Source organism: Panicum virgatum, chromosome 4K, assembly GCF_016808335.1.
Source record: "Panicum virgatum strain AP13 chromosome 4K, P.virgatum_v5, whole genome shotgun sequence".
In the NCBI taxonomy this organism is placed as follows: Eukaryota; Viridiplantae; Streptophyta; class Magnoliopsida; order Poales; family Poaceae; genus Panicum; species Panicum virgatum.
The window spans coordinates 270,321-298,250 of record NC_053139.1 but is presented as its reverse complement, the minus strand read 5'-3'; the positions used below and the strand labels follow the sequence as shown (position 1 = coordinate 298,250).

Genomic DNA, 27,930 nt, shown 5'->3' with positions numbered 1-27,930 from the left:
GGGATTCTTCTTATCCGACAGTGAGCGAGCCGCAGCCACCACTCGACTCCTCCTCGCCGCCGGCCGCCGCAGCGACAGCAACAGCGATGCTCCCCCTGCGCGCGCGCCCGCCAGCCGCCGTGCCGCTCTCCTCCTCCACCACCTCCGCCTACTACAGTTTCCCCCTGCCCTCCTCGTCCTCCTCCTGCTGCACGGCCGCGCGCTGCTCCGTCGGCTCCTCCGCCAAGCTCTCCGAGCCCCTCCGCTCCGACTCCGATCCTTGGGGTGCGGACCAGGGCGTGGTGGCCACTACTGACGACGGCGAGCAACGATTCAACAAGGATGGGCCGGACAGAGATCGGAAGGGCATCCACGTGCCGCGCCAGCGCTACATCGCCGTCCCCAAGGCAGCCCTCCTCGACGCGGTCCTCTCCCAATTCCCCTCCGAAGCCGACGCCGCGGACTTTAAGCGCTGCGCCAGGTGCTAGCTCTGAGATGCTTATGCATATATGTATGTGGTGCCTGCAGGCACAACAAATCCCAGGCCATCATCATCATCAATCTCCCTGTGCTTGTGCTGTGCAGATGCTTGGACGCCATCCTTCACGCCGAGCACAAGGGGATGCTCGAGGAGATGCGCACCTCTTACATGCTCACGCAGCGCCACCAGGAGGAGGACGACTATCAGACGGGCAGCTCCGACGTCCAAGCCATCGTCAACGGCAAAACCTCCTCTGGCTTGTTCGGCATCACCCAAGAGGACGGGACATTATTCCTTACCAGAAGCCTGGGCTTGAGAACTCTGCTCGGATTAACCCCACAACCTGGTTCGGACACAAGGTAATAGCAACAAATTCAATATAGAGATCGTCTAGTTGCTTGTCTAACACACTATTTTGTTCGTGTGTCTAATGATCGATCGATTGCTTGTGTGCCTGGGGTATATGGAAAAAAAAACAGAGCTGCTTTTGCAACTAAGTTCCAGCGCTCCTTCATGAACCTTCTACGCAATGCTCAGTTTGAAGAACTCTCTGCGCAAGATTTGCTCTTGACATACGCCCTAAACACTGACTACCTCTTGACCTTGCCAATTTATGTTGACTGGAAGAAGGCAGCTGAATCCAATGCAATAATATTCAGGTCATCTTTTTCTTCTTCCTTCCTGCCTGATGCACAGGCACAAAGCAAATTGCTGTGGTAAAACTTGTTACTCACTATTTCAGGCGTGGGTATGCCACGGAGAGGCAGAAAGGGCTCCTATTAGTTGAGAAACTCGATTACCTGCAATCAAAACTCTTGCAGAATATCTTCTTCAGCCTCTCCAAACCCTTGAAAAAGCCAGGGAAATGGCTTAACGAGGTCAGTCAATCTTTCTGTCAAGACATGCGCCTGCGCTCACGATCATCAATATGTATTCTTGTCGACCTTCCATGCAATTAACCTTAACTCCTAGTAGCTAGAGTACTGTAGTACACACCTACATAGAGTTGTAAGTGATGGTTCAGATTCTAAAATAACATACATCCCGGATCATCTACAAATGTTGTCATAGCAGTTTAAGAGCTGAGGTATTGTTGCACACTAGACTACACATACTTTTGGTTCTTTGTCCAATGGAATAAAAATCACATTCGATATTGTTCTTGTTCCTATGAACTCCTAGATTATTGCAAACTGAGCTAAGCAGCTAGCGAAACCATACAGAATAATTTGAGTGCTGCAGTTCTCAGAGCGTCTGGGAAACATGTTATGAATCGTCATGCATGTTATGCTCAATTGCCGGAACTCTCCAAGGATTTTGGGATTCTAAACCTCTCAATGTGTTTGCTTCTACCTGAGAACTTTTGGCTAATTGTATGTGATTATTTAGTTCGTGGCAGGCTTTGAAAAGATCAACAGGGAACCAGGGATTTCAGATCTGGATCGATAAATTAAGAGAATGGCTTAAAGAGCAAACCTACGCAGATAATTCACTGTTCTTGATAGAAAACTCTTCATGGGACAAGCTTAGTTCTGATCAGTTACCCGATGATGATGTTCCTATTTGGATTGCTGCACAAAGGGCGGTGTCTCGTTACGAAGGAATTCTATCACCTGTTGGTCCTCGTGGTAGATTGTTAAGGAGATTGCTTACATGGACTGGCTTAATACCTTCTCTGCCTGAAGCAACGATAAAAACTGATGACGAAACTAAACATCTTGAAGGACATGTAAGGTTAGACCCCAAGAAGATGTGGCTTTATCTTCACTTAGGGACGCTTTATCATGTTTCGGTAATAGTAGTAGTTTGTGCAAATTAATGCAGCCCAGGGCGTACATGAGAATCTGATGACCAAGCTCTTATTAAAACTTCCAGAATTTTGAAGCTAGTCCACACACAGTCTCTTGTTCATTTGCACACATCCTTCCAGGCCACAACTGATATTGTTATCCTTTAATTGTTTCAATTTCAATCTGTAAATGTGGAAAATTTTTGCTATAACCAACAATGAAATTGTGTTATCCTATAGCTTGACTGTTGATTTTTCATGTCTTAATAATAAAGTATATTCCAACTTTCCCTTCAGGCCAAATTTTCTACCGAGAATTACCCTTGCAAATATATGGGAACCTGCAAGCAGAGAATCTTGCAACAACAATTTTTGGGAGATAGTGAAAGCTTCTTTTCGTATCTTATTTGGGAGGTCCACTCTTCAGGTATGTGGGAAGTTGATTTCAGGCCACTCATTTTTTTACTGATATGGTTCCTGTCACAAAGAATGCAGAGTGGTTTCTGCCAGTGGCGGATCGAGGAATGGATGTGTGTGTGGGTGGGGGGGGGGGGGGGGGGCTGGAGCCCCTCGAGAGCCACCGCTGGATCCGCCCTTGTTTCTGTGTTTGTTCAATAATTGTTTGATCAAATACTTACATCACATGCAAGAGAAAAAAAAACAGGTACACAATAAAACACACACATATGTCCATGAAGTGCCTTGGACATCAAAACAAAAGCTAAAACTGCATTTCGAATACGACACAGGATGGACACAACTATTGTCCCAACAATCCGACACAGTACTATCATGGATGGACACAGGTGCCCTATGTATCATTGAGGCATCGATGGCAAGCAAATAAGGGATTGAAATAATTTTGCAATGGCAAATAAGGAACTGATCTTCAATCAAATGATTTATCTGCTGTTCTGTTTGTACTTGGGTGTCATTAAACCACAACAATGTTACTTTACACAAGATTTCCAAAGAAGATACATAACTTTTCTTTGACAGGAACCGGCATTCCAAGAGTTGATCCTATTATATACCGATGAAACTGCTCAAAGTGAAAAGAAGGATAAATACGAGATGTTGCCCCTACAACTAAAAATTTATGAGAAGATTCCGATCCCAGATCTGCCAGTAAGTGCCTGAGCCTCTGAACATTAAGAATGCATATTAACTATCGTGGCTAATAGAATGAGAAAATTGGCCAGAAACTCTTTTAGTTATTTTAGTACTGATATGGCTTTCAAAAACCTGCACGCTATTCCCCACATTGGCAAGTGGCAACATAGTAACTAACATGCTGAAATTTGTCTGCAGGTGGTTTTTCCCCACAAGAAGTTGTCCTTCCGCATCCTAGATACAGTAATTCTCTATGGAACTTATCTTTTTATAATCATTCCCCGTTGTCCATGTAAACACTGTAATTTTTTGCTATTTTATTTTCATCCACTTCGGTTTGTTAATAGCTTTTTTCTTTTTTAATACAGGTAAGGCTGGACATAGCTACTGTAATAGGTCTGTTGGCATACGTTGTCAACTACAAATTTGAGAGTTTGGCCTCATCTCCGTAAGTATGTGATTTCTATCAGTAGCTGATGAGACCACTTCTTTAATTAAGAAAATAATGTATGTTATTTTTTCCTTTTCCATGGTAATGCAGATCAGCTTTTCTCCTTGATGTAGTCGCTCTTAGTGCACTACTGATACTTGTGTTCCGTGTAGCACTAGGCTACAAACAGACCCGGGACAGATACCAGGTAAATAATCTGTTTTTTTTAAAAAAAAATTTACAACATGATCCTTTAGTTAACTGTATATCTTTTCCAGCTTCTTGTGAATAAGACTTTGTATGAGAAGACATTAGCAAGTGGGTTTGGTTCAATTTACTTTCTTCTGGACGCTTCTGAGCAACAACAGGTTAGATTCTTCTTGAGCAGGCAAAGCATAATGTGCTATTTTCAGTTTTGCTGTTTGAGGGAAATAATCCCATTAAATGATTGGTTTTGTGCAGTATAAAGAAGCACTGTTGGTGTATGCCATGTTGCTGTGCAGAAAGAAGTATCAGGTACTGCATGCTTTACGCCTGGTACCTTGACTCATATCCATCGTGTTACTGACTAGTCTTAACTTGTCCTATGCAGGTGTCATCTCGAGCAAGCATCAGAGATACATGCGAGCAATTCATGTACGAGAAATTCAAGGCGAAGGTGAAAAACAGTATTTTCTTGTACCCTCTTGTTTCCCGCCATATGTATAGATGATGACGGATTGAGGTTTTTATTTAACTTGTAGATTGAGATGCCGATTGACAAGGCAATAGAGACGCTTGTGCGGTTGGGCTTGGTGATTGAGCTTCCAACCAATGGTGGGTCGAGTGTGATTGGCGTTCCATGTTCAGAAGCATATGGGATCCTGAGAAGCCGGTGGGATAGCTTGTTGGAACAGAGGACAGAGCAAGGTGGGTGGGCGGGCGCATGATGATGATATATATAGAGTTGCTATGATGGCTTATAGGATTGCCTTATGTCTGAAATTATCTGTGTTGTTTGTGCAGCCTGATGTAAATCCTGTCGATGGAATGGATCACACCTGAGTGTAGTCCAACATTGCAGCGACCTGAGGCAAAGACCTTGCATTTGAGCCCTGTCGATTCCTATAGCAACACAACTACAGTAACTCTGGTGGTTGTACATAATACATGGCTGGCTATTCGCGTGGAGCAGATGCCAAATTTGGGCGTCATCAGAAAAGAGACGACCTGCTGGTCGAGAGATGGCAAATGCAAATGAAGCAGTAAACAGAAGAGGTATATATTATATGATGGTGGTTGCAGGGTGATTAGATGCTGCTAATAGGATTAATTATACTATGCGTTATGTACATAACATACATGGTCAGCATTTTCTTTTCTTTTTTGCGTTGGACAAGCGATATATCAGCATTACTGTTGGTGCATAGATATATCGCCATTATTACTCTACTTCATCTCGTCTCGTCTCATCTGGGCCTGGTTACGTTGGGCCCTGGGAAATCCTCTAGAAAAAAAAACTAGTCGTAAATGGATAAATCTCTGGTCCGATGCCGTTGTAACGAATTTCCGTGCATTTCTCCGATCCGGCGAAATTCGTCAAACTGGCAACCTCGGTAACTCCTTTTTGTGCGCGAGTCGTTGTGTATGATAATGATGATGATGATGATGGTGATGGCTTCACTCAGTATAAATATAACAGCAACGCGTGTGTTCGTACTCCAGCTAGGATCGCCTCGCCCTCGCCCTCGCCTGTAGGAGGAAGCAATCTATAGGTTATTTGTTCTTCTCGTCTCTCTTACTACCTACCTTCCTAGTTTTTTTTTCTAGTGTCTCTGTCACATCTAGGGTTCTTCTCGTATCTCATCTCTCGGATACTAGACTTTTTTTTTTAGTTTTCGAAAAAAAGGTGTGATTCAGGAGCATGGTACTTGTGCACTGTTAGTTTTTTTATTCAAAGACGATGGGTAAGATATGATGCATCAATCAATCGAGCAAGAAGGCAGGTTACCCTTTGCCTATGACACGAGTCTTGTGGCATTGGAGTCGTTGTGCTGCTCGGACATTGACACTCTTGGTTCTCTTTCTCTTTGATCGAGCTACCTGTTGTTAACTTGATCTACTGGGACCAAGTGGACATGCATATCTCTGGGTTTTTTTTTTTTTTTGTCTTTTCAGAAAGCATCCGGATCTAATCCCCCCTTCTTTTCTCAATGCAACTCCCTCCATCTCTTGATGTCAACTGTGACTATCTATCTGCCATGGTTATTTCGTTTGATGATTAATCGATCAATTTCCACAAACTAAGATATAAATAGTGTGCCTTTTGTTTTTTCTTGTACTGCTCGTAATTTATCTTTTGTTTGTTGGCCTCACCTTTTTTTACGAGATAGCCTCAATTTTGCGGGACTCGTTTATGACTTATGGGATTGGAGGAAAATGTTAATAAATTGCAATGTAATGTTGAACATAAGATTGGATCTGTAGTCACCTAATTGTGTGTTCGAGTCACTGTTATATAATACTATATACTAGGAACTGCACAATCATTCAATCCTAAGCCCTTGAGAGAACGTGTTGATCAACTGCATAACCATTCGATCCAACTTCAGAACTTGTTAATCTTATTAATAAAATTGAAATACTATTCTTTAGAAACTAACTGTGATGCTTGAGAGGTTCTCATTTACAAGAAAAAAAATGTTTTTTTTTTAATTTTAACAACTATAACATAATAGAACTTCTGTTCAAATACAAAAAAAATGTTCATCAAATTGACAAATTTTCTTCATGATGAGATGCTAAAAGTTTTGCTCAGATTCAAACGCTCTTTACTAGGATTTTTGAATGTTTTACTATTTGATTTAAACATCTACTAATAACTCCAAAGTTTAACCATAGGAAAAGAAAATGGATTGTTAGTTTTTTTTTTGAGAAAATCACAGTTCGAACAAAAACACATAAAAGATCTGGAGGCATGGTGTTTCAAAGGAGAGTAATTTAAATAATGTAATGTACAACCATTATTTTTTTAGAGGAAGGTAGACCTCCTTTTTATTTGTTCATAATGTGAGTATTGTTAGTACTAATTCGTGAGAGAAGTATATTAGTACAAGGATTATTATTTATATTTGGTCGTTTCAAAAAATTTATTAATATTTGGGCCCACTAAACATTTTTCTCCGAGTATATTCATGAGTCTGATGAGATGGACGGCTCCGATAGATCGGTGGATGACGTCGAGTGGGGGACGGGCCCTCTTCCTTTCCCCTTCGCCGCCTCTCTCTCCTCTGGGCTCTGTCTCTTTCGGTCTTTCCCATCCCATCCCTTGCGCTCACTCAGTGTGCTGCGGCGGCGGCGACGGCGGCGACTGTGGTTGGGGATCCTTCCGCGCCTCCAAATCGCTGCTGCCTGCGGGTTCTCTTCATATCCTAACAGTCGAGGTAGGGGGTTTCGTGCTCCAATTTTCTTAATTCCTTCCCTTTTTCCTTTACTCTATCGAAAACTGTCATTCCATAACCTGTTTTCCTATTACACCCGCTGTATTCATCGGCCGTTCAAGAATAGTATGACATCATCATCGGCTTACATACATGAGATTTTTATCCCCTCCTCCTCCTTGAAAAATGGGGAAGGATATTTTTTTCTTGTTTATCCAAAGATGTTTTTTTTTTACCCTCCATCGGTTGTTGCAATGTTGGGGAGCGAATGAGTGAGTTTATGAGAGAGAGAGATAGAGAGAAACATTTTTTTTCGCCACTGGATAGAGAGAAACATTTCAATTTTCTTTTCCTGGTTGGGCTTTCCACACATCCAGTGCCCAAAACTGTGAGGATTTTGTACATGCTCTCCGCTCAGCAATGCCACCCCTTTCCTTTCCATTCTCTCAGCAGGGTTGTTAACCTGCTTACTTTTGCCTGCAAAACGGCAGGCTTTCTTACACCGGCCCTGCTCACTTCATGCCTGTGATCATTACATACATGCGCACTCAAGGACTACACGGCGTCGCTTTTGCTTTCCATCTGCTCTGCGATTTAGTTGCACATGTTATTATTTTACAAAGGCTGCAAGACAGGGATGATGAGGGCAGTACTGCCTTTCTTTACTATCAGCTGCCGCCACTCTCTTTCAGGAATGACGCACTGGATTTCTTATGTACTCTTATGGCTGCCAGATCGTCCCTTTTAGAGCCCAGCTAGTAAACTTAGTTTTGCCGTCCTAAGGATTTAGCTTTCCTCTCCATGGCATGCACTTGACTTACTTAGCATCTCCTCATCTCTCGCAGCTCAATGGCAAAAGAACAGGATGGATCCCCCAAGCCCCGCCACCCAGAATTCCAAAGGATGCGTGTAACACTCACCATAGGCGTCATTGGGCTCTGTGTCACATCATACATTCTTGGGGCTTGGCAAGGCACCTCCAACAGCATCAAGCCATCCTTCATAAGCACTAAAACTCGGTGCGATAATATGGTGCGATCCTCTGGTACTCACCTGGATTTCCAAGCCCACCACCAGGTCAGCTTCAATGAATCGTCGCTTGCGCCAGAGAAATTCCCACCTTGCCAGCTCAAGTACAGTGAGTATACCCCCTGCCAAGACCCGAGGAAGGCAAGGAAGTTCCCAAAGAATATGATGCAGTACAGGGAGAGGCACTGCCCTAAGAAAGAGGACATGCTCCGCTGCTTGATTCCTGCACCTCCAGGCTATAAGAATCCCTTCGAGTGGCCGAAAAGTCGGGACTATGCTTGGTACAATAACATTCCTCATCGGGAACTCAGTATTGAAAAGGCAGTTCAGAATTGGATTCAAGTTGAGGGAGACCTGCTTAGATTCCCTGGAGGTGGCACCATGTTTCCACATGGTGCTGATGCTTATATTGACAACATAAATGCTCTTATACCATTGAATGATGGCAACATCCGAACTGCACTTGATACTGGATGTGGTGTGAGTGACCTGAACCATTTTTCTATGATATTGTGTGTGTTATTATTCTCTAGAACTAAAAAGAGTTTCCAGAATTTGGAGATGCTATATCCTTGCTGTTGTACAGGTTGCAAGTTGGGGTGCCTATCTTATGAAGAGGAACATCATCACCATGTCATTTGCACCAAGGGATTCACACGAGGCACAGGTGCAGTTTGCATTGGAGCGTGGGGTGCCAGCCATGATTGGAGTGATGGGGACTGAGAGAATCCCATATCCCGCTAGAGCGTTTGACATGGCGCACTGCTCTAGATGTTTGATCCCATGGAATAAGCTTGGTAAAGTCTTGTTTCGTTATGTGTATGGCTTACAGTAACTACATTACATTGAACACAAATTGATTGAGTCTAACCCCACATGATGGATCTCAACAGACGGTATCTATCTGATTGAAGTAGACAGAGTTCTTAGACCAGGGGGCTACTGGATCCTCTCTGGGCCTCCAATCCATTGGAAAAGGCATTTTAAGGGGTGGGAGAGGACAGAAGAAGACCTGAAGCAAGAGCAAGATGAGATTGAGGACTTAGCGAAACGTCTCTGCTGGAAGAAGGTTGTAGAGAAAGGTGATCTTGCTATATGGCAGAAACCTATCAACCATATTGAATGTGTTGATAGTAGGAAGGTCTATGACGCTCCTCAGATTTGTAAGGGCAATGATGTGGATTCTGCATGGTAAGATTTCTTTTGTTTTACACTTTTACTCTCCTCATGTGAAGTGTTTACTCTATTGGTTGCAGCAGCTCATCCTGATCTGAACAATTTAGGTACAAGAAGATGGAAACTTGCATATCTCCTCTTCCAGATGTGAAGACTGAAGATGAAGTTGCTGGTGGAGCTCTTGAGCAATGGCCAAAAAGAGCATCGACTGTTCCTCCAAGAATAACCCGAGGTTCAGTTCCAGGCCTTACTCCTGAGAAGTTCCAAGAAGATAGCAAGTTGTGGTCAGAGAGAGTGGATCACTACAAGAAATTGATTCCACCACTGGGTAAAAGACGATACAGGAATGTGATGGACATGAATGCAGGGATGGGGGGTCTTGCAGCTGCACTGATGAGGTACCCTCTTTGGGTGATGAATGTCGTGCCTTCAGGTTCTCCTCATGACACCCTTGGTGTTATTTATGAGCGAGGGTTTATTGGCACGTACCAGGACTGGTGTGAGGCTTTCTCAACGTATCCGAGGACATATGACCTCATCCATGCTGATAACATTTTCAGCAGTTATCAGGATAGGTAATGAAATAACTAGTTTTATCTCTAGACATTTTTTTTCTGCATTCACTTCCCTGAAGATATGTGGTTTTCTTTACTGTACAGATTAATAGGTTTCTTTGCTTTTTGTGCTAGTATCTGGGTCGTAATGTGTAAAACATCCAGCTTAAGCAAGTAGATATTAATGGACTTGTTGCAGGTGTGACATAACATACATCCTCCTGGAGATGGACCGAATCCTAAGACCTGAAGGGACTGTGATCATCAGGGACACGGTTGAGGTTCTGGGAAAGGTACAAGCTATTACCGAAGGCATGAGGTGGAAGAGCCAAATCATGGATCATGAATCAGGTCCGTTCAACCCTGAGAAGATTTTAGTGGCGGTCAAGACTTACTGGACTGGAAAGCCCGCTCAGAAGCAATAGCTGCAGCCTTGGTACTGTTCTTCATCAGCAAAACTGTAGACATGACTTGCCTGGTACCACCAGTCCACCATCACGCTTTCGATTGAGTCTTCATTGCCAGTTTTCTCCTAGTTTCAGGATATTTGTATATAGGAGGCAATGTGAGGTATGTAGTTGGGATAGGTGTCGAACATCTTCATTAATCATTAGCTGCCTTCAATGTTTGTAACACTTTGCAGTGATGTATAAGATGATGTTATACTTATATTTTGATGTGCTATTGCATTTAATAATCTGATGCTGATGTGACAAAAGGAGATTGTAACTGATAATATGTTCCTGTCAAAAGTAGGATAACAGGGTTTTGGTACAGACAAAGCTCATTGATAAAGATTATACAGTGGCCTAGTGCTGCTAATTAAAACTCAGTGAATCAAAGCGAGTGTCGTGATGCAGATGTGCGCCGGGATAATTTCATAGACCATCAAAACAAAGAAACTCCAGTCTAGGCTCAGTATGAAGCCCAGGTGGCTGCGTCTGCACCCATTGCTTGAGGAAACAACAGACTTGGAGGAGCAGGAGCTGATGCACCACCCTGATTAATGAGGCCAAAGTGTGCCAGGAGCCTTGTGATGAGCACGCCTGCGACGTACGACAGCCCAGAACTACTGAGTCCGATGGACAGGTAGTACAGGAGGGTTGTGATGTATGTCCTGGGTCTCTTGACATGTGCCTTTGCAATCGCGAGCAACCCAATGCACATGAGAGATGCAGCAGCGACCGCCATCATCTTGTTCTCCCTGTTGTCACTCATCCTGAATGACAGTCCGTAGATGACTGGTGGTAGCAGCCCGAAGAGGATGTATGACAGTATGGCTACCACCATGTGAAGCCGGTACTTTCTTCGCCTTCCAAGCTCCAACCAGTAGTGTCCCACTTGCTCACTGCTTTCTGCCACATCTCCTGTGTTTCGCAGATCAGCGATCTGTTTGCGACAAGGGAAACTTGAATTTGTCAGATGTGAGTCACATGGTGACAGCAAAGAGGATGCGTAAAATTCAATCCAGCCAAGAGAAGTATGTTACATTGTGGTAAACTACGGGAATCCCTCCAATAAGGTTTGCTATGCCCAAGATGAATATATCCACTGCAAATGAACAACGTGATTACATCAACACCAGGGGAACTAAGCCAGAAACAGTTTTGACTTGAGTTTCAAAGTAGCTCAGTAATACAATGCAAGAACCAAGAAAGAAACTTACGAGTCTTGGCACCACTTGCTGCTGCTGCTGATACAACCGAGAGGCTCGTGATTGATTCAACAAGGCCACCATACACTATGGCTTTCAGTATGTCCCATTCATCCCTTTGATCTGATGGTGCAGGGGGAACTGGTGTCTCCGTAGCCTCAGGGACTTGCACTACTACATGAGGCGACTGACTTGGTTGAGAAATAACCGGAGTTGGTTTCTCACCTGTCAGGTTGTTGACTCCTGCAGGATGACATGCCATCATCGTTTACAATATAAACAAAACAATCCCAAATGACATATAAACATAGGGAGAAAATATCACACTACTTCAGGATGAAATGCTCTTCAAGGTTAGCTGACTTCACCGATGTGCTCCATGTTACTTTAGGTTGTTTAGACAGGCTAAGTAATATTTGGAGGTGACAAACAATGCTCAAATATTTTATTTTATTCATATGAGCAGTACTTGTATATGGAACCTCAAAATAGTGTGAACGAGATATCTGACAACCAAATGCACCATACCTGCTGGGACTTTAAGTTCAGGATTGAAAAATGGTTGGTTGAAAAATGAGTTGTTCCCAGAGGCTCCTGTTGTGTTTCCTTGATTATCTGTAAGAAAACAAATTGGCAATGTAAGCATGCAAATTACTTAGTTCATACATATTCATCAGACCTACCTTGTTTGTGAACGCCATTAATCATATCATCAGCAGGTTTTGAGGGAGGAATCTGTTCTTGGTGTGCTCCGCCTCGCTGCTCAGTTACCACATGTCCTGTCTGTGTGAATAATCCTGCACAAGATTTTCATACATATCTGTTACTCTTTTGCACCACTCTGATACTAGCCAATTTAACTAGTCCTAAACAAACTGTAATTCTGCAACTAATCTGGGTAGATGATCAATGATTCTAAGTTTCCTGATCTATCCTCTGGTTGTTTTCTAATAGAAAATAAAAAGGGCGAAAGTCATAATGTCCAGGTAACATTGTTATATCTCATTATTCTATCTTCTGTTTCAGTAGCATTATAACACTACTGTTATTTGTTAAGAACAAAAAAATTAATTCCTCCATAGTTTGCAAGTAGAAAGCTATGCTAGCTTTACTGGCACATCACAGCAAAATTGTGCTATGTGAACCAAAAAATATCATTATTGCATGGCTATGTGCCCTTGATGGCATATTCTATAGAGAAACAAACCTGTCTCGCTCTGCGAAGATGTTGTGTGAACTGTTACGGATGAAGATGCGGTTCCATGGGATTCACTGAACGGTTGTTTAATTTCTTCATTCTTTCCAGTGGCGATTTGGACTGTAGGAGATGATCCAGCTACTAAAGGTTTCTTCAATTGTTCTGCTTCACCAACTGTAGAGTGACTTTGAGAAGATGATGCGCTGTCTTCAACTGAAATTGTATTGTCGGTACTATGTGAGCCACTTAACAGTGGCTCCTTCTGTGAATCTGTAACGTCTTGTTGATCAGAACATTAACAGGTACTTGCTACCCTTCAGACTAAGTGTTCATCAATAAGATAGTTTAGTATGTAACAATGTCATTGGTCGAGAAACTATAATAGTTTAGTATGTAACAATGCCATTGGTCAAGAAACTTTCATAACACCAAAAATAACTCGCCAATGCTATAATTTGTTCATGAACTTCTGATAGCAAAATAGCAGAAAAGGAAAAAAAGAACACATTTATAAGAGGAACATTGTATTATAATAATGCCTGGGCATGTTTAAGGCATCGCAGAGTCAACTATGGTTCAATTACTAATCAACCTGTATTCTGTACTACAGAGAAACTACTAGAAAAAACCTCTGAAGTGGAATATACATTACATACCTGCATCAGTTGATTTCTTTGGACTATCTACTGTCTGGAAACAAGAAAGAAGCCAACTTCCACAATGTTCAGACGGCTCTTGTGAAGCAACAGGATGTTGAACCTGGACTTGTTGGTTTGCATCTCTCCTTTCAAATATACGGAATATATTAAAACCACAACCTGTTGATGGCACATGAGTTAAGCCGGTCCATTTGGAATAAGATTTTCTAGCGACACTAGTGTAAGCACAGGTACATGAATCTATGATTATTTCTTCTTAAAACTAAACTAGAAATTTATCTGTATTAATGCTATCTATCAGTTTTCCAAAAAGAAAGTTATCTATGTCTGGATCAATCTTGCAGCAGTTCCAGTTTTACTTTTGCAGTAAAATGTGACCACGTTCTTTACATATCTCAGACTACATAAGAAATAATTTCCAGATATATTAGTCATAGATCTACAGTCCTCAGTTCAAATGCACTGATGCTAATTTAGTTTAAAAGAAAGCATGCTTTCATTGGAAAGCATGCTTTCCTTGGAAAAAAAAAACTACAAAGTGTAGAAGTTCAGTTGTAAATAACAAGTCAGGTTTTTAGTTCAGAGGATGAAGACACAATAATGCGTGGAGGCAAGTTTTAAGATACCTGTTGGAATGAAGAAAGTGAAGCATGATAAACATCTAAATACTTCAGGCGACTCTTGATCATGGCTTTCGACTGGAGTTTGGTCTGAAACATTGGCAGAAGGCTCTTCAAGCTGTGGTCTTTTTGGTGGTTCCTCGCGCTTTGCTTGTCTTGCTGTTCTCTTCCTCTTTTTAAGGATCACCCTTCGGGTTATGCACGATTTGCAGTTGGGACAATAGAGGTCATGAGTCTCTTGTTCATCAAGGATTTTCTCAAGATCATACTCTTCAATGTTCACTTTATCCTTGGTGCCATTTTCATCCTTCTCAACTTCAATTTCATGAACTTCAGTTGTACTTGTGCTGCCATTGGAAATGTCAAGAACAGCGCTCAAGTTTGGCAAGATGTTTTTGCTCTCGCCTATTGCTGCTATCAGTTTGAGCGGCCGTGCTTCTCCCACTGCAACAGTCATGGTTTCAGCACCCCTAGAGATTTCATGCACTCCATTAGAGTGTGACCCATTTTCCAACCTGCCATTGCTTGAACTGCGGTTAGTTTCTTGACCATTGACATTTTCCTCTTCCTCAGTCCCTTTGCCTTCTGCAATTGAAGTTTCATTTGAGTTTTCCACTTGGCCGTCGAATTGCACCACTTCCGTAACTTCATCTTCTTCAGTAGCATGATCAGAAACTGAAACCAAAAGTAGAGTAGTGACATCAGCACTAGTTCTAACATTGTGAAGCTACTCTTTTTTTTCTTTTGCCATATATAAGAGTATGCTTTGTGCAGTTAAGAACCTTAGGAAATGATGAGAAGAAAGTGCAAAGAAATGAAGCCAGACAGACAAAGCAAAGTAGCTGAATGCAAATAGAAAGAATACAAAATGGAAGCCTCTCATTAATTATTTAGTATTCAATGAATGTTTGCCTGGATTTCTTCTCATTATTTTGTTGAGTGAGAAAGGAAATTTGAGGAGCTGATCGCTATGATCCTATGTTTGTGAATACTTAAGACTAACCTTTGTTTGGTGAATAGTAAAACGGTTCACTCCGAACTAACGATTCAAGATTCCTCGCAATCTGGCAATATCCTTGATGATTGCGGATATGATCTGTGCATGGACTACTCAAGCGGTGCGTCCAATCGCAGTGCCGGCATTTCCATAGACCTTCAGTCAAGAAATAGAAAGGTAACTTTTCGGATCCACTTAGATAGTCTAACCCTGTACCCGTGACTAGAAGAATTTCGCTGTGGATGCATTCACATGCAGCAGCAAATAATTTCAATGGGGTGGATTGATATTTGGTAAACAGAAGAGGGGAGGATGGTTTTCCTGACATCACAAGGTTCTGGTGCAACTGAAAAGATATTTTACATGCACTCCAGGAGTTGTTCAGCATATTTGAGGTTCATGACGAATAGTAGTGTTAATTATTATGAATACTAATGGCAATTGTTCCTGTTGTTAAACACATATACTAGTAAGAAGTAGAGTTATGATGAATAATCTTATTCCAGAAGATTGGAAGAGAAAGTAGTATTATTAGAGAGCAAGAAAGCAAGAATCTCGTACAGTACATATTACACCGTGTACCTTAGAATGCCAGTTTGGACTCGTGGGCTAACGAAAAAGTTGAACTTTATTGGACAAAGCTGTGGCGAAAAAGCATCTTGTCGGGGTCCTCTCTCACCTGATTCCGGGGGGGATTTCACATATACAATATGCGGACGACACGGTTATTATGATTGATGGCTCTGATAAGTCTATCTTGAATCTTAAGCTGATCCTATACTGCTTTGAATGGCTCTCGGGCTTGAAAATAAACTTTCATAAAAGTGAGGTCTATGTCTTTGGTGTTGATCAACCCGAGAAGGAAAGAATGGCAAATATGTTAATTTGCAAACTAGGGGTTTGGCCGATGAGATACTTAGGCATCCCCCTGTCGGAATACAGGTTGGGAATTGCAGCTTTCACTGGTTTGAAAGAGAAAATGTCTCGGAGGTTAGACCCATGGAAAGGCAAACACCTATCCTCTGGGGGTAAACTTATCCTGACAAATGCTTGCCTATCTAGCCTTCCGATCTATACCATGGGTTTCTATCTCTTACCCAAGGGCACCCATGGTGGGATGGACTCGGTGAGAGGTAAGTTCTTCTGGCAAGGGGCGCGAGATGACTTCAAGTACCACATGGTGAAGTGGGATACTCTTAGCAGACCCAAGGACCAGGGGGCCTGGGCATCATTAACACTCAGATTATGAACGAGTGTTTGCTTGTGAAATGGATTTGGAAAATTGCCAAGGGAGGCAATGAGACTTGGCTTAAGCTCTTAGAAGCTAAATACATGCCGGATGGCAACTTTTTCACTTCTAAGAGTAAAGGAGCCTCGCAATTCTGGCAGGGGCTGCACAAAGTTAAGCACCTTTTTAAATGGGGTGCCTTACACAAAGTTGGAGATGGGTCCTTAACTGCTTTCTGGGGAGATGTTTGGCTGGGTCAGGTGCCCTTGAAAACTCAATTCCCTGATCTCTTTAACTGCTGTGAGCGACGCATTAGGTGACCACGTTTGGGGTGGAAAGATCCCTATCCGGCTGAAATTCTTTATTATTGCGGGTGTTACCTGGGCCATTTGGCGTTCCAGGAATAGAATGGCAATTGAAAAACTGTTCCCCAAAAACCCCTTGGATGTAATTCGTTCGGGTGTTGCTTATGTGCAGAAATGGCGGCTGCTGCTGGGAGCATCTGACCAAGCAAGTGTCGCGACCCTGGGAGAGAAGATGAAGACGTGGTTCCAAAACCACTCTCCGAGCAATGGGAGTAGTTCGGATATTGTGGAACTTTGAGTGCAATTAGTTGCGTTGCTGTTTTGTTTTAAGTTTCCTGCCTTTGAAAATGGGTCTCCCCCATTCTTGTACTGAACCTCTAATTCGCTTTCAATAAAAGCAGAGTTCTCTCGTTTCAAAAAAAAAAAAAGTTGAACTTTACAGGTAAGAATAGGAACAGCGACAGACAAACCTTGAGTGTCCTTGTAAAGAGACATACTACTAAGCAAGCTAGTTCCTTTGCAAAGAAGACGAACAGCACCCAGGGATGGAAAGGAAGTGGCTCCCAAGACAGCAAGTATGTACCACCCTTCTTGCTGGAATTCATGGTCTGATTTGATTTGCAAGCTTATGAATAAAGAATCGAAATTTTGCAAAAGAATGAAGGTGCGTGGCTCCAAATGAGTCGTCGTGATCCATATATAGAGAGGGAGAGAGTTTGTTTGCTAGCAGGCTGGGTGGTGTGGTGGCCAATGAAATGGCATGGAATTTGTGCGTCTCTATATATGCATATGTATGTAAATGTGAGCTGTGAGCGAGGAGAGGAAAGGAAAGGGACCCGGGAAGACACAACCAACCAAATCAGCAAGATTCTGCAGTTTGCGACATCTTTTGTCATGCCTTGGTCCCTTTATATGTACAATGCTCGATCTCAGAGTACTGGGTGCACAGCCAGAAAGGGGACAAAAATGAGCAGCAGAAATAATGCAGACACACAGGCAGGAACAGGAGTTCACTCTCTTTATATGTTCCCACCGAAAGAAAACAACTAGTACTAAAATGCTATTACTAGCTAGCTAGAAGAAGAAGAAAACATTGGATTTGAGTGAGGGATTAAAGAAGAAGAAGAAGAGTAAGCACGCAATGGAAGAAATCAAATCTCCAGCTTGGATTGACTGACTGACTGCAAGTGCAAGGAGAGGAGATGAAAGCAATGAATGAAGAGGGTATGCATTACTATTACCTTTGGCTGGATCGAAGAAGACGCTCTTGTCCTCCTCCTCCTCTGCTGCCGCCGCCGCCGCCGCCTTGAGGAGCTTCTCCACCGCCACATCGCCTACGTTGTCGCCATTGCCAGGGCCGGCCATCTTCTTCTTCATCTCCCTTGTCTGGAGGCCCCCGTCGGCGGCGGCTTCGTCGTCGTTCATGGCCGGCTCCGGCTGGTGCTGCACGCCAGTCTCCCACGGCTTCTCCACCTCCATCATCGTCTTCTCTTCCTCCCTGGGCCTGACCCTGACCCCAGCAGATTGAGACTAGCAAGTAGAACTCCTATATGAGGGGTGGATTGGGATGGAACAACAACAAAGACAGGCAGCTCCTCTCCCTCTTTTATAGTAGCAAGCACCAAGCAGCAAGGGTCTGATTAGCAGACTGTGACCGGGGAGGGCGCGGTCTGCTCTGCTCTGCTGTCAAGGTCAAGAGGAGTTTCTAATTAGTGGTGATTTGATTAGGAGGCGGGCTGTGTGGGACCCGCGTCTCCAGTGGCCTAGCCTAGCCTGCTGGAGACGATGAATCAATCAATGGAGATTGTTGGAGAGGAATTCATGTTTGGAGTAAGGGGTGTTTAGTTTCAGTAAAAATTTAGATGGAATTTATTCTAGTAATTTTCGATTGAAGATTAGAAGGGCTAAATCTGATCTAATTATAAAACTAATTGCACGAATGGATGGAAAATCACGAGACGAATCTATTAAACCTAATTAATCTGTCATTGGAGATTGTTTATTGTAGCACTGACATTATGTAATTATGGTTCAATTAAGTTTAAAAGATTTTTCTCGGAATTACATCCGAGATTGTGGAATAAGTTTTGTCAATTATTCACATTTAATCATTTTAATTAGTGATCAAACGTTCAAAGTTATTGTAGCGTTGAAAAATTTTAGGACGTAAATACACCCAAAGAGGAGCAAGACCAAGATCGATGGTGAGGGACCTCGCCGGCGCCTGCGCCTCCGCCGCTGGGGTAAAGGAAGGAAGGAACAAGCGTTAACCACGTGGGAACAAACGTTAACCACGGCTTGGAAGGACTAGAGGAGGAAGTACACCGACTCACACCGGAGCTTTTGGGCCCACCCCACCCCACCCCACCCACCTGCTGCTGGGACCCAAGATGTCTGCTGCAGTAGGATAGGAGCAGTTCACTCACTGGACTTTTGTTTGGTCCATCCATCTGCTTCTATTATCCTCCACCATCAAAAATATATGAATAAGAGAATATTTGAGGGTTTTTGTTCCACACATTATACTATATACACGCATGCTCCCTCCATCCCAAATTACAATTTGTTTTGGCTTTCTAGGGACATATGATTAGTTTTTGCTATGTATCTCACCTAGTTACCTTGAGGGGTGGTGTGGTGTGGTGTGAATTGTGATCCACGCTTGCTCGCTGCAATCAATTCCAAACCACCAACAGCATATATATATATATATATATATATATATATATATATATATATATATATATATATACACATGCTATTGTAGTTCTTGACAAATCAAAGTTTGTACTTTGACCCGGCTAGCCGGGTGTCTATTTTTTATATTGTAAATAAATAATAATGGATGATGGATACACGTAGTACCTATGTACTCACAAAGTCAAATGACAGCTAGCACCAGTACATCAAAGACTAATAACAAGGATATCCTGTTATATACTTCTTTTTTTAAAAGAAAAACAAAATAAAATTTAGAAGGGCGTGCTGCGTGCAGCGGACACCGTTGAACGAACAACAGAGGTTATATGCTCCTCTGGCAGCACATGCACATATTCATGTTAGTTCTCATATATAATAAATTAATAGCAGGCCAGGCCTTAGCCTTACTCTTGCATGACCTAGACCAAGGAATTAATGACGACATTATATACACGACTACTATATATTTATTTCAAATAGTAACTGAAGTAGCTAGCTAGCTAGTACTGATTATATGTTTTTCAACGCCTACTTACAGATCATGGCACCATGTACCGGCCGATATTAACAATTAATAATACGTATAATACAACAACAATGTCCAGCTAATTAATTAAAGCCCATCGCATACTAGCTAGTATATAATTCATTAAGCCCACTCAGCTGTCATCACAACAGCGACCTTGCTTAATCTCTGGTGAGCTTCATTACTACTCCCTCCATCCATGTATATAAGGCATACATGCATATCAAGATCCAAATTTTTCTATCTTTGACCAATAATTTGACTATTAATATTTTTTATTTTTATAATGTAGTTTTTGTATGGTTGGATTCGTAATCAAATATGTTTTACCATGATAATAAGTTTATAACCATAAGTGATATAGTATATCAGAAGCGAATGGTCCAAGTGTTATTTAGAAGACCGTTTCATGTTCTGATATGCCTTACAAACGTGGAAGGAGTGAGTATATATCATCGTTGAAACAAAAAAAATGTAACCCAAAGATATTAATTAATACTTTTGTTCATTCAATTTTTTTGCTTGCTACTCCTTTTGTTCGAAATTATAGGTCGGTTTAGCTTTTCTAAATATATAATTTTTACTACATATCTAGAGTTACTTAGATCCATAGCAAAATCTATTTATTTAGAAAAATCAAAATAATATATAATTGGGAACAAAAGGAGTTACATACATACACACATAACTTTAAATTTCTCAATCAAAGGTACCGTGTACCCACTGCATGCCTGCATTACGTTTGTGGATACAAATTATGTTTTTCTTTCTCAAATTAATGCTGAAAGGTAGGCATCGATCACTTTAAAATTAATAATCTTTTGGGTTTATATGCCGCTTATAGTTCTTTATTATTTCCTTTGTTTTTCTATATTTCTTCCTAGATTAATTTATAACTACAGGTAAGTAGGTACTCCAGGTCAGTTGGGTTTCTATTTTTTATAATAAGGTAGGTAGGTTGGTTGGTAGATGGGTAGATAGGTGTATGTGCATGTGTGGACACATGAGACCTGACCTGACCTGACGGACAGGATGTTGGGCGTACCACCACCTGTACTACACGATAACTAATTAAATCTACTATGTTACAAAGCTAGCTAGATATTACTAGCTAGAAGCCTGATGGATGCATGATCCGCGCATGCATTACACGATAAGATGTCATTTATGTTTAGATAAACTAAAATTGAGTGCTAAACTTTAGCAATATGCTGCTTGCTAATAAAATTTTTAAATTTTGACTATAGTTTAGCCCCCCTCACTAGCACACTTATTTAGAAGAAAGGTTATAGGAGTACTAATATCAGTGTCTCTTTCCGATTGAGATCCATGCAAATCGATGCACATGTATGCTGTCCTTGACCATCAACATTATCTTATTACGAGTACACGGCTAGCTAAGCTAGAAGCATTATTGCTCCGGTTACGAGGTCAACGGCGGACGAGAAGGTACGTGCACGATCGATAATCTACTCAGGAGTACCACAGATCACATTGAGGAGTGATGGATTCAATGAAATAAATTTGATATTGTAAATGTTATTATTTTTTCTATAAATTTGATTAAAGTTGATCAAATTTAACTTAGAATAAATCTAATGAAACATGTAAATAGGGACCTATATATATATGCATGAGACATTCAAATGTTCAAGTTGCTCTCAATTTGAGAGAGGGTATCGCGGATTTCTTGCAGCTTACCAATGTTTGGGGTCCGCTCTTTGGTCCGGCATGGCGACGAAGGGTGGCGTGAAGTCCTGGTGCCTTGCTCGATGGTCAGTGAAGCGTCGGTGGCGGCAAGACCTGGGGAAGAAGAGAAACAGTAGTGGTCAGGACTTTGTTGTAATTTTCATGTTACTCGGGGACCTTTCTGCAAGAAAGAATTGTACTGTGCTTTTCCTTTAATATATGTTACAATCTTTCTCGAAAAAAAATAGTTGCTCTCAATTTTCTTCATCAATCAACTAGTATATACGTAAATGAGAGTAAAAAATAAATTGAATTTCCACCCTCGAGCAGTTAGGGTCTGTTTGGCCGGGCTTTAGCTCCAACTGAAACGGCTTTTTCTTTGGTGATGACGCGGCTTTTTTTTTTTGGCTGAAGGCGTTTGAAGATCGTCTCTTTCCTGTTGCTAGTCAACGCCATCAGCCATCCGGCCTTGACGCCGCTGCTCCTGCCTTGCCTTGAGCGTCCGCCCCCTCCGCGTGCCCGTCTCCCGCCCGCCCACCCACCGCCGCCCGCCTCTGCTTCCTCTGCCAGCCAGCCAAGGGATTCCTCACTTGTCTCTCCAGAGTCCCGACCCCGACCCCGACCCCGATGCCCTCCGCCTCCCGACGGAGGCCCCCGCCGCCGCACCGCCGTCGCGCCATGCTCCCCACCTCCTCCACCCTCTCCGTCTCCGCACCCACGCCCCCAAAGCCGCTCTACCTCCGCCGCTCGCTCATTGCCGCCGCCGCCGCCGCCGCTCTGGCCCTGCTTCTCCTCCTCGCCGCCGCTTACGCCTCCTGGAGATCCGACATCCCACCGACCGCCCTCCTCGCCCGCCCAGCGGCGCCCACCGCCAGGTTCTACTCCTTCGATCTCGTCCGCGAGTACCCCCACGATCCGGACGCCTTCACCCAGGTATTGTTATAATTAATTATTACAGTATATTTCTTCTCTTCTTCCTGAGATCTCAACTCGCCAGTCAGGCAGTCACCACTGGGAAATTTTGCTTCTCTTTCTTCATCTGTGGATGTGGATGTGGATGTCTCATGACATCAACCCACGACCCTTCTAGTCCAAAGGAACAACATTTTCTCAATTCGTGACCATCCATTTTCTTCATCTGTGTGCTTCATGCAGGGTCTCTTGTACGGGGGAAATGACACTCTTTTTGAGTCCACTGGCCTTTACCACAGGGTAATTATCTCCATTCTTCCTACCTTACCTTGTCCAACAATACTCTACTCTACTCTACCCTACTCATCGTATGGATGGTTATATCCACGGTATCATCACTAAATAAAGGTCTCTACTTTTGGTTTCTCAACAGTCTTCAGTCCGAAAGGTTGAGCTTCCAACTGGAAAAGTATGCTGCTTACTCATATTGATCATTTGCATATTATTTATTATCTCATGCTTGCAACACTCTTAATCAATGATGTTCCTCACATCACCACTTCTTAGGTTCTGGTTCACCATGAAATGGACGGGGATATGTTTGGAGAAGGTCTAACTCTTCTAGGCAACAGGTGCATAAACCTCAAGCTCACCTTATATCCAATTACTTCTCTCCCAGACCTCATTTCCTTTGTTTCAATCATCCTGTAGATTGTTTCAAGTCACCTGGTTGAAGAACAATGGATTTATATACGATCGACATAACTTCACCAAAGTATGTTACTGCCCCTCCTCCCATGTTTGGCCCAGTTACAGATGATGCAGACCTTTTGTTTTTAAACCTTGGTCAATAATCCTAATATCCCACTTAATCGGGATAGCAGCTTTTCTTTTCATTTCTTTTTTTGCGACACTAATCTTCTTGGTAATTCTGGATGTACAATTTCTTTACGCTTTACTCATATCTCTTGAGCTATTATTGGCCACCCGATTTACTTCCAAACAGAGATGCAATTATTATTCTTTCTAGATTTGTACCTAAGCCACTCTATAGGCTCCTCACAGCATATACGTCTTACTGCTATGGCATATACATGCACAAGTTGGACACACATTATTTTTTTTTGTTTGCTTCGACCCTCCTCCTATCCACCCTTTATAGTATCATCAGAAGAATATCCCAAATGTTTTCATTGTTCATTGTGCTTGATTTCCAGTGAAAAGATGTTTTTATAGTATCATCAGAAGAATATCCCAAATGTTTTTATTGTTCATTGTGCTTGATTTCCAGTGAAAAGATTATCATAGACACAAAATTATTGATAAAGGCTTCCAGCATTTATTATCAAACTCAGAGGATGGTTTTGATTGCTGCAGATATTTGGCTCTTTCATAATTGCCTTTTCATCTACCATATTTTCTGGATAATGCTTTAGGTGGCATGTTAATGTGCTATCTGCCGAATATGCAGCGCAAGAGTTTTACCCACAAAATGCGCGATGGTTGGGGTCTGGCGACTGATGGAAAAGTTCTTTTTGGTAGCGATGGTAGTTCAAAGTTATATCAGATGGATCCAAAGTCATTTAAAGGTTATTATTCTTGTGCTTGATATTCTAATAACCTAGAGTCTTCTTCTTTTTTGGTTTAATATGTATTTTCATGCAGTCATGAAAATGGTGACCGTCAAATATCAGGATAATGAAGTCCCCTTTATTAACGAGCTGGAATATATAGATGGTGAAGTATGGGCAAATGTCTGGCAGGTTAGCTGTCTACTTCCTCTGACTGGCAATCTCTTATTACGAAGTATCTTATCTTAGTGTAGCTATATAACGACATTGGGCAAGGACCACGGTATCTTCATTAGTACCTTAGTGCGGCCAAGTTGTTGCTTATTTCCCATCCATGAATGCCTAATCTAGACCAAATATAAGTGATATTTAAAAGTTTCACAGCCTATTATTTGTTCTGTGTACCTCAGCTTTCCTCAGAACAACCAAGTTTTACCGAGTTGTTCTTGTCTGAACCATTGATACCACACAGGTGTCTGAGTTGTGTGAGTGTGACAAAATGCACCTACTCAAATTGTTCACAGTAACTAGCCACCTTAGGTGTTATATATGCATGATCAGTCTGGATTATCTCAGGCTTTCTTTTGTCAAGCGTCTCATCATCATCATCATCGGTGTAGTAGCTGATTAAATGGCTGACTAAAAGCTCTCTTAAGTCATAATGCAACACGATACTATCAAACCGGTTGCTTTCTTTGTACAAACTGTGTTAGCTGATCAATTTGAATTGCTTTCAAATTCAGCAATAAGGATGGTGGAGTTTTTTATCTATCTTTCTGTCCACCTGTGGCTAAGTGGCTTGTGTGACTTGGTTGTATTTCCATGTAATTTTGCTGCATCCTATTAATTTATAATCTATCAATGTACCTGTTAATTTTCTATAATGTTTTGATCTGGACCTCGGTTTTGAAAGCTATGATATGTAGACAGACTGCATAGCTAGAGTCTCCCCTGAAAATGGCCAAGTGCTGAGCTGGATCTTTCTTCATGAGCTGAGGTATTTTTTTAAAAGGAAATAATAATGTTGATATTATTGACTCATGTTTTGATACTTTTCGGTACTTAGGATCGGTGCTACAAAAGTATGGCGACATTGATGAAGATGTTAGGCATAGAATTTCAGCTGGCTGGTTGAAATGGCGGCAAGCTTCTGACATCCTTTGTGACAAGAGGGTGCCATAAAAGCTAAAAGGCAAATTCTATAGGACAGCAATTCGTCCGGCGATGTTATACGGTGCTGAATGTTGGCCTACAAAAAGGCGACATGTCCAGCAACTGAGTGTGGCACAGATGCGGATGTTGCGGTGGTTTTGCGGGCACACAAGGAGGGATAGAGTCCGGAACGAAGTTATTCGGGATAGGGTCGGGGTGGCACCAATTGAGGAGAAACTTACCCAGCATCGGCTGAGATGGTTTGGACATGTCCAACGAAGGTCTCCTGAGGTGCCGGTGTGTAATGGAGTTCTTGAGCGGGTCGATAATGTAAAGAGGGGTAGAGGTAGACCTAAACTGACGTGGGATGAGTCGGTTAAGAGAGACCTTAAGGATTGGAATATTTCTAAAGAGTTAGCTTTGGATAGGAGCGCTTGGAGACTAGCTATCAATGTGCCTGAACCTTGAACTTATTTCTTTCGGGTTTCATCTCTAGCCTACCCCAACTTGCTTGGGAAAAAAGACTATGTTGTTGTTGTATTCGATGAAGCTTTGGGAGAGGGTTATCGAGCATCGCCTAAGAAGAGTGACGAGTGTGACCCAAAACCAATTTGGGTTCATGCCTGGAAGGTCAACTATGGAGGCGATTTTCTTAATACGACAATTGATGGAGAGATATAGGGAGCAGAAGAAGGACTTGCACATGGTCTTCATTGACCTTGAGAAGGCACATGACAAAGTACCGAGAAATGTCATGTGGTGGGCTTTGGAGAAGCACAAAGTCCCAACTAAGTACATTACCCTCATTAAGGATATGTATAAGGATGCGACGACATTTGTCCGGACATGTGATGACAACACCACTGACTTTCCTATTAACATAGGTCTACACTAGGGGTCAGCATTGAGCCCTTATTTATTTGCTTTAGTGATGGATGAGGTCACAAGGGATATACAAGGTGAGATCCCTTGGTGTATGCTCTTTGCTGATGATGTGATGCTAGTTGACGAGAGTAGGGCAGGAGTTAATAGGAAGTTAGAGCTGTGGAGACGCACGTTAGAGTCGAAAGAGTTCAGACTTAGTAGGACCAAGACCGAGTACATGATGTGCGATTTCAGCGCGACTAGCCATGAGGGGGGAGACGTTAGTCTAGATGAGCAAGTGGTGGTCCAGAAGGATACTTTTCGGTATTTAGGATCGGTGCTACAAAAGGATGGCGACATTGATGCAGATGTTAGGCATAGAATTTCAGCTGGCTGGTTGAAATGGCGGCAAGCTTCTGGCATCCTTTGTGACAAGAGGGTGCCACAAAAGCTAAAAGACAAATTCTATAGGACAACAATTCATCCGGCGATGTTATACGGTGCTGAATGTTGGCCTACAAAAAGGCGACATGTCCAGCAACTGAGTGTGGCACAGATGCGGATGTTGCGGTGGTTTTGCGGGCACACAAGGAGGGATAGAGTCCGGAACGAAGTTATTCGGGATAGGGTCGGGGTAACACCAATTGAGGAGAAACTTACCCAGCATCGGCTGAGATGGTTTGGACATGTCCAACGAAGGCCTCCTGAGGCGCCGGTGCGTAATGGGGTTCTTGAGCAGGTCGATAATGTAAAGAGGAGTAGAGGTAGAGCTAAACTGACGTGGGATGAGTCGGTTAAGAGAGACCTTAAGGATTGGTATATCTCTAAAGAGATAGCTTTGGATAGGAGCGCTTGGAGACTAGTTATCAATGTGTCTAAACTTTGAACTTATTTCTTTCGGTTTTCATCTCTAGCCTACCCAACTTGCTTGGGAAAAAAGGCTATATTGTTGTTGTTGTTGTATTATTGACTCATGTTTGGTTTCTTCTCTATCCTACGCTAACTTGCTTAGGTCTAAAAAGGCTTTGTCGTCATTGTAGTGTTCCCACTTAAGAGTAATGATGTTTACGTTGTTGTCATATTGCAGGCGGAACTTGTGGAATTCTGGTAACACGGTAGGTAGTTTACTCTCTATACTCCCAGTTGTTGATGGTCAATTCTGGAATAACAGAATTGAACAAATACGTAGTTGCATCAGAATATCCAAATCTAATTAGCAGAAATGACACGATGTCTTCAATGGAATCTGCTTTTATGTTCCAGAATATCGATGTCCTAAACGGAATAGCTTGGGATGAAGGAAATCACAGATTATTTGGTGAGTTCTACGCAGTTGTCTGTTTTTGTCCTAGATGCACCTCTCATAATAAGTGGCCTTGGAATTAAAAAGATGTGATGAGCCTTTTTGGTGCTGAATTTGCAGTGACAGGAAAGTTGTGGCCAAAGCTTTATGAGATCAAGCTACGGCCAGTGGATGGTCCAGCTGATGGATCTGTAGAAAAGCTTTGCCCAAAAGCTAGCTTTTATCGCTGAAGGAGTGCCCACTCAAGTATGAGCAATTGTGGAAGAGAAGATGGTATATATATGTTTGAGATTCATTCAGGCTGATTTGCGGCTCACCATCATTGCCAAACGAGGGACGGGAGTTGCTAGAGGCTGGTGTAGCTGTAGCTTTTGTAGGAGTAAGATGTTGTAACCTGTATGAACAATGGTTGTGTTACTCTTGTTCAGAAGAGTACCATGTTTTGCTGTGATATGATGCACCGTCACGTATTTGAATTTGAAATGAAAGGAAATGAAATATTGTGTTGCCTAAAACCTAGCGCACATTGCGTTGTGTGTTGGTGTTATCTGAGAGGCTAACGCACAAATTCCAAAAGCTTTG

The 27,930-nt window shown here is 42.4% G+C and overlaps 4 protein-coding genes across 11 annotated transcripts; 3 read left to right on the top strand and 1 right to left on the bottom strand.

Annotated features, from left to right (window-relative positions):
- The first annotated feature begins 31 nt into the window (after positions 1–31).
- On the top strand, positions 32–5,356 carry LOC120702323. 2 transcript variants are annotated; one of them, XM_039986062.1, is made up of 15 exons: positions 32–460; positions 565–819; positions 940–1,119; positions 1,203–1,338; positions 2,547–2,676; positions 2,738–2,913; positions 3,249–3,377; positions 3,561–3,605; positions 3,731–3,810; positions 3,904–4,000; positions 4,071–4,160; positions 4,255–4,308; positions 4,385–4,450; positions 4,536–4,701; positions 4,798–5,356. In XM_039986062.1, exons 1-15 carry the CDS (start codon positions 87–89, stop codon positions 4,800–4,802), a joined length of 1,983 nt encoding a protein of 660 aa, XP_039841996.1. In that variant the 5' UTR covers positions 32–86; the 3' UTR covers positions 4,803–5,356. The 2 variants fall into 2 exon arrangements, with proteins under 2 accessions (XP_039841996.1, XP_039841995.1); XM_039986061.1 differs by lacking the exon at positions 2,738–2,913 and adding an exon at positions 1,860–2,194 and having other exon boundaries at positions 36–460.
- Positions 5,357–6,991: 1,635 nt separating this feature from the next.
- LOC120702322 (probable methyltransferase PMT17) lies at positions 6,992–10,699 on the top strand. Of its 2 annotated transcripts, XM_039986059.1 has the most exons (6): positions 6,992–7,214; positions 8,057–8,720; positions 8,827–9,037; positions 9,134–9,431; positions 9,524–9,991; positions 10,170–10,699. In XM_039986059.1, the coding sequence occupies exons 2-6, from the start codon at positions 8,061–8,063 to the stop codon at positions 10,393–10,395; spliced, it is 1,863 nt and encodes a 620-aa protein (XP_039841993.1). In that variant the 5' UTR covers positions 6,992–7,214; positions 8,057–8,060; the 3' UTR covers positions 10,396–10,699. The 2 variants fall into 2 exon arrangements, with proteins under 2 accessions (XP_039841993.1, XP_039841994.1); XM_039986060.1 differs by lacking the exon at positions 8,057–8,720 and having other exon boundaries at positions 7,084–7,214; positions 10,170–10,605.
- LOC120702321 (membrane protein of ER body-like protein) lies at positions 10,681–18,329 on the bottom strand. 5 transcript variants are annotated; one of them, XM_039986055.1, is made up of 10 exons: positions 17,873–18,329; positions 15,105–15,254; positions 14,108–14,776; positions 13,479–13,640; positions 12,832–13,092; positions 12,308–12,421; positions 12,153–12,239; positions 11,637–11,849; positions 11,460–11,521; positions 10,681–11,359 (listed from the first exon to the last, which is right to left on the bottom strand). In XM_039986055.1, exons 1-10 carry the CDS (start codon positions 18,111–18,113, stop codon positions 10,886–10,888), a joined length of 2,433 nt encoding a protein of 810 aa, XP_039841989.1. In that variant the 5' UTR covers positions 18,114–18,329; the 3' UTR covers positions 10,681–10,885. The 5 variants fall into 5 exon arrangements, with proteins under 5 accessions (XP_039841989.1, XP_039841990.1, XP_039841988.1 ...); XM_039986056.1 differs by having other exon boundaries at positions 11,637–11,798; XM_039986054.1 differs by having other exon boundaries at positions 11,637–11,867; positions 17,873–18,327.
- Positions 18,330–21,971: 3,642 nt separating this feature from the next.
- LOC120702320 (glutaminyl-peptide cyclotransferase-like) lies at positions 21,972–27,863 on the top strand. 2 transcript variants are annotated; one of them, XM_039986051.1, is made up of 11 exons: positions 21,972–22,479; positions 22,702–22,758; positions 22,892–22,927; positions 23,026–23,090; positions 23,170–23,233; positions 23,930–24,047; positions 24,124–24,221; positions 24,956–25,026; positions 27,133–27,160; positions 27,309–27,363; positions 27,469–27,863. In XM_039986051.1, the coding sequence occupies exons 1-11, from the start codon at positions 22,174–22,176 to the stop codon at positions 27,576–27,578; spliced, it is 1,008 nt and encodes a 335-aa protein (XP_039841985.1). In that variant the 5' UTR covers positions 21,972–22,173; the 3' UTR covers positions 27,579–27,863. The 2 variants fall into 2 exon arrangements, with proteins under 2 accessions (XP_039841985.1, XP_039841987.1); XM_039986053.1 differs by lacking the exons at positions 27,309–27,363; positions 27,469–27,863 and having other exon boundaries at positions 22,064–22,479; positions 24,956–25,071; positions 27,021–27,150.
- Positions 27,864–27,930: the final 67 nt, after the last annotated feature.